We start from the raw sequence: 12,079 nt of genomic DNA on the forward strand, positions 1-12,079 counted from the left end.
CTGAAGGGACCTGGTTCCAGGGACCACTGTACAAGTGACTTCATCAGGATTTAAAATGAGACAGTGTGTTGATATTGTTTTCTATTCACTGGTAGATAATTTCTGGCCAGTTCCTCTCAGACCGCAGTGTGAAATCCTATGTAGAAGTCGAGTTGTTTGGCCTGCCTGGTGATCCCAAACGCCGATATAGAACCAAGCTGACACCAACTGCCAACTCAATCAATCCAGTATGGAAGGAGGAAGCTTTTGTATTTGAAAAGGTAACACTTCCGATCAGTGATGTCTCTTCCAGTTATAAACTTGGTTTCAGTTCTGAAATCCAGGAATCAAGACTAATTTCTTCCACAGGCCAGCAGTAGCATAACACCAAACCATACTGAATACGTTATGAACACTCAAAAATTACCTGGTTGTTTAGCAAGAATTATTTGAGACCCTGACAAAGATTTCCACGACTAGAGGTTGATATACAAATCATAGTGGCATCCTTTTGCAAGCTCCTTTGCATGCAGCAACATACCACGGCCTGCTTGCCTTCTGTGTTAGAATGTCTGTGGTGCAAATGTAGGTCCAGTGACTTGATTTGTGGCTCCATATGGATATTTTGTGGCTCCATATGCACAGGCAAGGGTTTTACATGCCCAGCAACACTGTTCAATTATCTTTTCTCTACAGTCATTTATATTCTGCATTGATATGCATTGTAATGAAGCCAGGAAGGTATAAGAGGAGTGCTCAGAAGCATTGCTGCTTGGTATTCTCTGACATGTACCAGTCAGGTCCCTTCCTTTGATTTGGTTTTCAGAAGCTATTGCATTTGCAGGCAGATCAACACCATGGAATTGGGTTTGTAAGCTTCTTTAGGTAGGCCAGATGTAATCTCAAGATTCTAGGTCAGATGAGAAAATCTTTTACTACTTTGCAGCAGGTAATAGGCAGCTGGCTGATGAATCTGAAGCAGAACTGTGAAAAATAATTTCCCCCCACAAAATGAGCTTGTTAGATGCTTGGTGATTCTTGTTTTCTAAAATATACCGCCTCAGGCCCAGAATAGATGTGATGCTGGCAGGTACATTTGTTGATTCATACATCACATGCCCCACTTACACATCAAGTGGGGTGGGTAAGAATTCTGCTTTAAAAACTAAAAAAAAAGTGTGCAGTTCTGGGGAGCTAATAATTCTTTCCCTCGCCTCACCCCCCAGCCCCACAATTATTTCAGACACTTCATTCCTTGAACTTGTTTACAGCTGGTATTGGATGTAAGGTGGGGAAGGAGAGTCACCTACCCATGTGCCCTGTTTGATGCTTTTGTAAAAAGAAGACCCACCTCCTCCCATGCAGAAGAACAGTAAATACGCACCTCGGTCGCTCACATCATGTTTAGTGTGGCTCAGAAAACAGCTGTTCATCATGGCAGTATCTTGTGAGAATTTAGGAAAAACCTCCTGAACGTTTCATTTTTTTTTGCCAGATTATGATGCCAGAGTTAGCTTCTCTAAGAATTGTGGTTTTGGAGGAAGGAGGGAAGTTCATTGGTCAGCGCATCATTCCCATCACTGCTGTATGTTCAGGTAAGAGTTGGACTTGGATTGATTTTCCTCAAGTGTGAAAAAGCACATTTGATAGTCATGACCACTTTGGGTAATAGCATTGACTTCAAGGAGGACACCCTGTAATTCATATTTTTCTCTATGAATATTACAGTTCACTATAAAAGACCACAAGTTTTATAGTATTTTGTTTTTCACTTGTTTGTAATATATCTCCCTGCTGGGATGTGTGTTTTCTGTTTTAGGCTATCACCACATTTGCCTTCGTAGTGAGTCCAACATGCCACTTAATCTGCCTTCTCTCTTCGTCTATGTGGAGATGAAAGATTATGTTCCTGACTCATGGGCAGGTATTGCTTTTGAAATTCCTTGAAATGACCGTTATAGTCCTCTGTTGCAGCTCTGAAAAATGGGCATCACTCTGTCACTGGGCCTTTCCCCACTCACCTTAAGCCCCGTGCTACTCTCTGAAAGTAGCGCGGGGTCCCCCGGCACTCCCCACAACAGGGGCGGCGACAGCGCAGCCGCCTCGACGCTGCCACTGTCGCACCCCCTCAGCGCGCGGCATCCCTGGCGCTCTTTTAAACGGCACCTTGTGATGACCCCGCACAGAGCGCGGGTCGTGGGGATGCCCGGGCGCGCGCCAGGGATGCCCCGCGCTGAGAGCAGCGCGTGGCATAGGGGGGATTAAGGTAAGTGGGGAAAGGCCCACTGTTGGAGATTTTGTCTGTTAGATGCAGTTGACATATATGGCAGTATTTCATTCACAAGGCCAGTCAGTATGTTTTGGTGGCTACAGACTTGGACCCTGACTCAAAGGGCCTAACTACACATTATGTTTTTTTCTCGGGGTGTATCTGGTCAGCACTCACATGTGGTCTAAGAGCAGCATCCATGTGGGCACCTGATTCAGATTGGGACTGTAGTGAGCAGGTAAAGGGGGCTTAAACCCTCATACACACACTTTTCCTGACCTGAATTGGCTTTAGGCAAATATGGCATTGTGGAACAGCAGACTAGAAAGAGGAAAGTAAAGTACTAACTATACCAACAGACAGTTAGGAAGGTCTACAATCACCTCAAACTCTGTGAGGGATGTAGTTAAAAGCAGCCATAGAAGTCCCCAATCAGGTGCTGAAGGAGGAAGTATAATCCCTTTTTCTAAGTTATTTCTCCACCCCCTGCTGAGTAGGAGCTGCTATTTTCACTACGGAGTTGATAATATGCAGATAACCCACACTGCTGCTTTTAACCTTAAGAAACCTTCCGAAAGGAAATCTGATCATAGCTCTTTCTGTCTCTTGCTTGGTTATCTCTAATAATGTTAATTCTATTATTCATATTTTTGAAAATACTTAATGACCAAAACTTTCTGGGTACATGTAAATTGTAATAAAAGATAGTAAATAATATGCAGAGGAAGACAATGGCAAACAACTTCTGTTCATTTCTTGCCTTGGACACCCTGTGCTTGGGGTCACAATGAATTGGTTGTGACTTGGTGGCACATTCTATTCTATATGCATTATTTGTTTATTAAAACCTTTACTCCTTTCGTATCCTTATGGCTCAAAGTTTTAATTAAAACATCATACAGTGATAAATCTCTAAATTCAATTATAAAACTCCCACATCCTGCCAATCTGATAAATTACATTAATAATGTGACTCAGATCCAGATTGATGTACATGCAGCAGCCCCGGTTGTGCACACTTTTCTTTTTCAGAAATGGAATCAAGCAGTTATTTGGTAGAGAAGACACAGAGAAAGAGGTGCTGAATCCAATCCCTTAACAATAGATTGCTGATCTCTTATTTTTCTGAAAGGGTAATCTGCCCCAACAGTTAAAATATATGCATGCGGAATACCCTCTAGATGGATTTGTGTGTGTGTGTGCACTAGCTCAGAAGTATTATTCGTGTTCTATGGTAAAAATAATTTCCTAAAATATTACAAACCAAAAAACAAGTAATTAACAGTGTAGCCCTATGCAAAATTACTTCAGTCTGTCTCCATTGATATCAATAAATTTAGACTGGAGTAACCTGTATTGTTCTAATGTGCCTGCTTTGAGATTTGCATTCATGTCCATGTTTCTAAGACCTGTAGCAGCATGAGCTTAACAAAGACAGGTGGAGGGTGGGGGAAGAAACACAGATGGGAGTATTCTGGCATTTTAAAGATTAGCAGATTTTTATTGGTGCATAAGACTCCATGAAAGTTTATACTACAATAAACATTTATTAGTTTTTAAGGACAGCCAGTGTAGGGTAGTGGTTAGAAATGGACTAGGTAGGACTTGTAAGACCCAGCCAGTCCAAATGCCCACTGAGCCATGAAGACCACATGTGAGTGCTGATCTTGTTAAAGTCAGCTTTTCTCAGTTTAACCTAACTCAGGTTTATTGTGAGGATAAATGGAGGAAAGTTAAGAAAAAAAACAACAGATACATATTATAATGGCAAAATACTAGGACAAAACTCAACACGTCTGGAAAATAACCTATGAATTTGGGCAGCTCAAGATAGTAAAAATGCAGGTTTTATGAGTTCTGCTGTATAAGTAAGCAATGTGAACTATGAAGCAGAAAATGGACAATTGCATTGAAAGTCTCGGATTTTTCTTCTAGATATGACCATGGCACTTTGCAACCCAATCAAGTTTTTTAGTGCACATGACAAAAAGTCAAGCACAGGCCAAGAGGCTGATATGGAGGTGAGTCCTGCAGTTTGCTGAAACAAATATTCTTCCCATCCAATCTGAAATTGTCTAGATGTTTGGAGGGAAAAATCTGTAAGGAGTTGGTATTACTTCAGGAGACAGTTTGTATACCCTTCCAAGGATTAGGGAAAGGATCCAGTCTCCCTCTTTCTTTTTCTAGAAAGAGCTGAGAAGCAAAATTTTCCTATTGCTCCAGATATGTAAGATCCATCCTGCATTAACATCCAAAGTTCCCCTAGGGCACTAATGAACACAACTGTTTTTCTTAAATCGTTTATTTTATTCTTTGTATCGGTTCAGTGACTTTACAATGACATTACACCAGTTTTCTCTACAGTTAAAATGCACATTTATATTATCATAGAATAGCAACACCTAAATCCACCTATATGGCACCTTCTCAGGGAATACCATTCACATTTTTTAAAAACAGCTCTTTACAGCATAACATAAAAACAGCTCCTTACAGCATACATCAGCCACATCCACAGACTCCCTTTAAATGTACACATGAATTTCCCCAGGTGGGCCACATAGGGCCTCCTGGGACTATTTTAGATTAGGAAATTATGCAGGGAGGGGGGTGCTAGATGGGAAGCTAAAGCCATCTCTCTGTATGAGCCAAACTCACAAACTGACTCAGGCGACATGCATGCCAGAACTGAGGAGAATCCATAATTTATTTCTGACTATTACTCAAAACAGGGACTTTGAACCTAGTATGTGTACTTCATAATATGTAAAGCAGGCTTTTAATTATTCACTCAAATGGCAACCCTGTGTATCAGAAGAAACGTGGGTAGTGCCCTTTCCTCTTATGCATAGTTAGTGTGCCAAAATTATAACTGAAAAAGGATTCTCGCTTGTTCTGTTTACCTGTCCAATTACATATACCAGGCTATCTGCTCATTCAATAGAAGGGGTTACGTGGATTAATCATTATCAGACCATCCCAGCCAAAACAAAAAGTGAAATGCCCAAGAGATACAGGGATGAGTAAATTGTAGATGCACCTCATGGCCTTAGTGCACTTTTGGCACTTGCTTCTGTTTCCAGTGATTTCAGTGATGCAGCCACTGAAGGTGGCTGAAGGTACAATCAAACAGCCAAACCAGAAAAGGAGTCAGTGGCTACCCAAGTTCTGATTGTGCTGACATACACTTGGTCTTTGTTTTAGAGGCCCAGCTTGCAAAAAGGTCTTTCCACTACTCAGATCAATACCAACGGGCTACCAAATACCACTGGCACAACTAGTATCCCTCCTTCAAATGGACCTGCAGGTAATTCTGCGAGTGCAGTTAAACTAGTGGATTTATGGGCATATGGGAATATAAATCTTCCTCACAATGGGTATTGTTTTGAATTAGGAAGTTAATTTGGGAAGGGGCATGGCTCTGTGGCAGCGTATCTGCTTTGCATGCTGAAGGTCCCAGATTTAATCTGCAGCATCTCCAAGTAGAAGGATCAGGTAGCAGATGATGGGAATAACCTCACACTGAGACCCTGGAGAGCTACTGTCAGTCTGAGCAGACAGTACTGACAATTGGGCGGGGTGTGGGGGGTGGGGTGTGTGTGATGGTCTGATTCAGTAGAAGGCAGCTTCATGTGTTTCCTTCCCATTCCATTGCAACTAACCAGATGGATTTCCCTCCTTAGGAACTCCAGGTGGGAAAGAAGAAGCCACAAAAGAACCCGTGAAACAAACAACAGGTAACTCTAAAAATATTCAAGCTCAGTATCAGACACAGCATCAGTATTGTGAATGCATAACTTCCATATGATTCTGTCACAGAATGTGATGCAAGTCAGCAACTGTGGCTGATCTACCTGTGTCCAGATTCTTTCTCTGTCATGAAAGGAATGCAAAATGCCCTGCACAGACTTGTGGGCTTATGCGACACAACATACCCCCAACTGCAAAGCTTTCCCTTGTAAAATTTTCTGCAAGTCCCTCATAGCACTATACTCAGATCTCGCTGAATAACAACATAGAATGGGAAATGTCTGGTTTAAACAGAGATTTTAATTTCTCTCATTTGAAAGCCAGGGTAGTAGAATTGCTCAGGTGTTTTTTTCACATTTAGGAAGGATACTATGGTAAACACACAACCTTCTAAACTTTGTTTTCCAAAGAGAAAACAAGTTCATAAAATGGCAAGGCTGGTTTTTTTTATAAAAAAAATCCTGAGTAGCCATACTGGTGTTCACCATTTTATTGCATACCTGTTTGTTTCAAAAGGCGAAGGCATATCCCTTTTATGTTGTTGTTTTGTAAGAAGGCAGGGGTGGGGAAACTTAACCAGATGTGTGCTCTACACAGGAATGATGAAGCTCTCCCTCTAAAGACTGAAAAACAAAAGATTTATAAAAGGGCAGGGGGAGAGATGTGTAGTGATTTTCTATTGTTATATTTTACCATGTGTGTTGAGAGAATGTGCTACATGCAGTCCTCCCAATAGATATGATTATCTTTTTGTCTGAAAGGGGCAACAAGTATATTTGCAGCCTCTGTACAGAATCCAGTAAAATGTAATAACTGAAAAGGACTTTTCTTACTATTACCTTTTTTGAAGGTATGGTTAGACGAGTGACCTTGAATTGGAGATACTACCTTTTGCAAAAACATTAAGTTCTACAACAGTGCAGGGAGAAATTTGTGTTGCTTATCAGTGATGGTGTGGGTGGTGGATCCTTTAATTCCATTTTATAGTCTGCTTTTTAATTTTTTAACTATCTACAAAACTACAAGACTGCAAGAAGGTGAACCAGCCATCTTACAAAGAATTTAAAAATAGAAAAATAAAAATAAGAAAAAGTAAAACATCACCCTCAGTATCCCAAACATTTATCCCATTACCAACTGTGACAAACAATAAAATAATAAGAAAAGCATTGATTACAGATTAAAAAAAACAAATAAAACTACATAACTCCCACCTCGTCTTCATTGGATACAATATATTCTATCTCAAGTAATAGAAATCTCTTATACCAGCTTTCTACTTCCTTGTAAGGCTCATTTTTCACAGCATATTTATAAAGAGTTGCAATAGTTATAAATGAACTCTTTTTATAAGTGGAAAACGAATTCATTTATAACAATTGCAACTTGTTATAAATATGCTGTGAGGAATCCATCGAAGAATACTTTGCCTATATCCTTAGTTTTATGACCTGATTACAGATAATTGCATACACAATCTACTTTATTCCATTATCTCTTTATCCAGAACTCTACTACTATATATCCAGAGATGTTTTATTGCTCCTCCTAATCTTCCAAATAACCCCATAAAAGAGAGTGTGTAAATAATTTCAGTAATTCCTCCTTCCATAAAATCTAAACCTCTAGCTTTCTATCTTAATATACTATATTTTAAGTCTTTTTTATTCTTGCTGATGAATTTTCTTGCCTCTTGTATGTCACTGATCTTCTGCTGGGTTCCATTGAAAGTAAAAACCAGTCTTTCTGGTAGCAACCATCTAAACTTAAGGGAATACTTTTCTTATTCAGTATCTCTGTGAAGAACCTGTATTCTTTCCTCTTCACCAATAGCTCCCATGGCATCTTCTTCATGATTATCAAGTCCTGCCTCAGATACTGCATTTTCTTTTTAAAATGCATGCAAAGTATATCTTCTTTAGTTGATCTTAATGTCAAATACATCACTCAGTATTGATGTACCTTTTTCTTTTGTACTGCAAATTATTTCATGCGATATATTTTATCCACTTTTGCATGCATTTCTGGAACAGGACTAGAAATGTACTTTGCTAGCTCTGGCACAAAGTCCTTATGGAGATTTTCTCCTAGTTCTGGCAGAGCATGAATTCTCAGCGCAAATTCCTTCTGTCTTAACTCCAATTAATTTTACAGCCGGGCATTGTAATTCCTTCTGGTTGACTTCCAGTTCCATTTCTATAATTTTAGACTTATCTGAAACTTTTTGCAAATCCTTTACTTTCTTTGTTCGGTTTTGCTAAATCTTGCTTGCATCTATCCACTTTTTCAATCTTATTTTGCATTTCTGATATATAATTTTGCTCATATACAAGCATTGGTTCAATTCGCTGTATCTGATCTGGTGAAATTGGGGTAGTTGCATCTGAAATCCAACTATTGAGTTTTGAATCAGCCATTATTGGGCTTTTCCCACTAGATATCCTCACCACTCTGTCTTTTTTTAAAGTTCAATCAGTTTTTTAAAGGACTAGTTTGATTTATTTCTTCTCCCTTTCTCCTGGTTTCCAGCTATATCAGGAGCAAGTCCTTTTATTCTGGGTGAGTTATAAATCCTTTTTCTAGGATGACTTTTGATTTGTTTAAATTGTGGAACAGCATAACAGCATTGCAGCACTAGCAATCCTCTAGACAAACGTCACTCATTCCAACACAGCAAATTTTATGATACAGTTCATAAATCACTCACGTACCTCAGTTGTACTTACCTGTTTGTAAGAAGCACATTCTTGCTGGGTGAAGTATATGGTATCAGGCGAGATTCCTTTTTTCACTCCTTTTCTTCTTCAAAAAATAAATCTCACTTACAGATCAAAGTAATTTAAACTGCTTCTTTTCCTGTTGCCAAGTTGGTGGTAGACAGGTGAAAGGGTTCTGGCTTTCATTCAGTGCCCCTCACCCCTCCATTCCCATCCCTCTAGAGCACAGGGCCTTTCTCTCTTATAGCTCCATTTAAGCCATGGGTCTACAATCGCTCAGAGGCAGCTCCTGAATGAAAAAGAGACAACAGGATCATCTCAGGAGCAGCAGCCATTCATGGTGTTGGAATCTGGAAATCTTTTACAGTCTGTTTTTTAGTTTAAAACTGTAAGATTCATGCTAAGCAGCTCCATCACTTATTTTTTTATGTTCTGGCTGGATTTTTAATACTGATTTTTAATTATGTTTAATATTTTTACCATGTTTTATTTTATAAGTCAGCTTGGGCAGGTTCCCTGGAGGTTCCCAGCACAGAAATTTTCTAAATAAACAAAGAAATAATGTGTGGGTCTTCCTGCCCCACCTCCAAAACAACTTTGTGTGAATAGAAAACATTCCTTTGTTCACAGGGGGAGCATTAGTGCCTTCTCCATCTATTCCAGATTATATGCTTTTCTGGAGGATAGCCGAGCTCTTGAGAGCGACTTAAAAAAATGTGAAGGATGTGAAAGGAGGAAGAAAATGCCCTGGTGCATTCACAACAAAATTCCACATGGCCTTTTGCATCCCAGCCATTCACAAATAACATCCCATAGGCCTCCATGATATTTGCAGAACCATAATTCACAGCAGCAATGAATGCATCCTTTTAGTATTGGGAACTGTGTTTTCCCAAGCATAAAATAGTACGGCTTGAACCTTGAGATCTGTGCAGCAAGTGGGCAATCCTGAGGGAAGATGTACAGAAGTGTCCTTCCAAGTAGGTGACAAAAGAGGTACTTCAGTGGCTTTTAACTGAATTGGGGGGGGGGGTCTCTTTTGCCTGCTGTATTCTAGTGCCCCAGACAGCCAGCATGGAGGAGCTTCAGCAGATGAAGTTGTTTGGAAAACTATTGAAGAAGCAAGAGAAGGAACTGAAGGAGCTGGAGCGTAAGGCAAGCAAGCGGAGAGAAGATCTGTTGCAAAGATACACCTTCCTTTTCACTGAACTGGCTGCCCAGGTTGGCAAGAAGAAAATGCTGTGCCCAACAAAATCTCAAAAAAAGAAAAGGTAAAAAGTCACAAGGGAAAGAGGAAAGGCTATTAAGATCACCACAGGCAATCAAATCTTGCCTTCTCATAGTCATTGATGAACTATTGTAATGCTTGTCAAAATGGGATTCAGTCAGGGGCCATGGCAAGTTTGTATGCTTTGAACTTACCTTCCCTCTTTGTCCATCTACCTGAGCCTGGTGAAGAAACGGTGAGGGAACAGAATTACTGCGGCAGGGAAAGTGTATGGGAGGCATATTGGTGTGCACAGTTGTCTGGTCTCGGTATCACTGAAAATGCACATTTGAATAAGCCAGGATGCGAAGTGAGGGGAAATTGTGCCTGGGGCGTATGTGTGCCCTGCATCCCTACCTATGCCCCCTCGACAGCCCGGCCATGCCTCTGCCGCTGTTCCGTTCAGGGTGTCGTGCCCCCCACCCCACCCTGTGGGCACTACACCACTGGTGTGATACAGTGACAAAAAGGGCTAATGCAATCTTGGGGTGCATCAATAGAGGCATCATATTCAGGTTGCAAGAGGTTGGGTGGAAGTCCTTGCCCTGGGAGCCATTTTCTGTAGATATGCTCCTGCCTGCATTACATCTACAACCTACATAAGCTAAAAGCAGGAAGGTGGAAGCAGAGTTGAGTTGCTCCACCCACCAAGAATCTGCACTTTATCTCATACAAGCACACAAGTGCACACACATGATTACACATTCTGCTAATTGAAACCTGATACTATCATCTCTTTAAGCTCTCACTGCCGTTTTAAATAGCATTTTAAAATTGCAACAATTTCTGGTGCTTCCAAAGGTGCTTCCAAAGGTCGTAATGGTTGCCCACCTGGGAATATGCTTTGGAAAGCCCAACAAATGCTGATTCCTGAGGCATATTTCACAGTACAAAAGGAACAGACATAGTGTGGCATGCACTTTTATATAATTAGGCAGGGATGGCAGCCTCCAGGAGAGGTCTGGAGATCTGCTTTTACAGCTGAACTGACGACAGAGATCAGTTCTCCTGGAGAAAATGGCTGCTTTGGAGGATGGAATCTATGGAATTGCACCCTGTAGAGGTCCTTCCTCACCCCAAACCCTGCCCTCTCCAAATTCTACCCCAAAAATCTCCAAGTTTTCCCAACCCAGGGCTGCCAAGCAATGAGGTTAGGGGAGAGATGTTTCAGGTCTTGAGACTCTGTTACTTATTTTTGTCACTCTGTTAAGGAGCCAGTGTTGTTTAGCAGAGGCTTGGACTGGGATCTGGGTAACCCAGGTTCAAGTTTCCCTTTCTTTTGGGGACAGAGTTCTCTTCTATCTTTCATCCTAACCTATAACACAGGGCTATTGTGAAAGTAAAATGGAGGAGGGGAGAACAATATATGCTGCCCTGAGCTCCTTGGAGGAAGGGCAGGAGAAAAATATACTGAATGCATTATAATAGATCAGCATCACTGCTAAATGAGTGTGTCGAGCAGCCCTACAGGTAGAAAGAGCTGGAACTGGTTGATTGATTCCCAGTAGGATACATATTTACCTCACGAGGATGCCATGAAACAGAAGGGCAATACTGCACTGTCAAAGGGAAAACCCCAGCAAAAGTAAAGGTGCAATGCATCCAATGCATTGAAAAATATGTAATGATGATGATGTTCAGAAACCTCAATGTTTTTGAGGCAGTGCAAGGGAAGAAATTAAACAGAAGTTTTGTCTGCAAAGGCTCAGCTGACACCAAATGCTATAGAGTTCTCATCCTACTCTGTAGCACCTTTCCATACATGCAGGATACTAAGGAAGTCAAGCAAAGGCAGAAGTTAAAAAGGACTCCATCATTCATTGTACTTCTTTTGATACATGTAAGGAATAACAGGCCCTGACCTGGGCAGCCCAGGGTAGACTGATCTTGTCAGAACTCAGCTGCTAAGTAGGGCCAGCCCTGGTTAGTATTTGGATGGGAGGCCTCCAAGGAATACCAGGGTTGAGACATGGAGGCAGCCAATGGCAAACCATCTCTGAACGTTCCTTTAAAACTATATGGGGTTGCCATAAGTCAAATGAGACTTGATTGCACAAATATATATACAAGGAATAACAGAGTGACAAGTATGCCTTG

The 12,079-nt window shown here is 40.9% G+C and overlaps 1 protein-coding gene across 3 annotated transcripts in view; it reads left to right on the forward strand.

Moving 5' to 3' along the window:
* PLCB2 (phospholipase C beta 2) overlaps positions 1–12,079 on the forward strand; it is a 68,760-nt gene that overhangs the window by 45,381 nt on the left and 11,300 nt on the right. For 2 of the 3 annotated variants that reach the window (XM_048486018.1, XM_048486019.1), the window contains 7 exons: positions 96–260; positions 1,475–1,574; positions 1,799–1,903; positions 4,184–4,269; positions 5,453–5,555; positions 5,932–5,985; positions 9,773–9,986. In XM_048486018.1, coding sequence (XP_048341975.1) covers positions 96–260; positions 1,475–1,574; positions 1,799–1,903; positions 4,184–4,269; positions 5,453–5,555; positions 5,932–5,985; positions 9,773–9,986 — 827 coding nt within the window. Of the gene's footprint in view, positions 1–95; positions 261–1,474; positions 1,575–1,798; positions 1,904–4,183; positions 4,270–5,452; positions 5,556–5,931; positions 5,986–9,772; positions 9,987–12,079 lie in introns of those variants that run through there. The other variant, XR_007243628.1, reaches the window with a different exon arrangement.

Source organism: Sphaerodactylus townsendi, linkage group LG02 (genome assembly GCF_021028975.2).
Source record: "Sphaerodactylus townsendi isolate TG3544 linkage group LG02, MPM_Stown_v2.3, whole genome shotgun sequence".
NCBI lineage: Eukaryota > Metazoa > Chordata > Lepidosauria > Squamata > Sphaerodactylidae > Sphaerodactylus > Sphaerodactylus townsendi.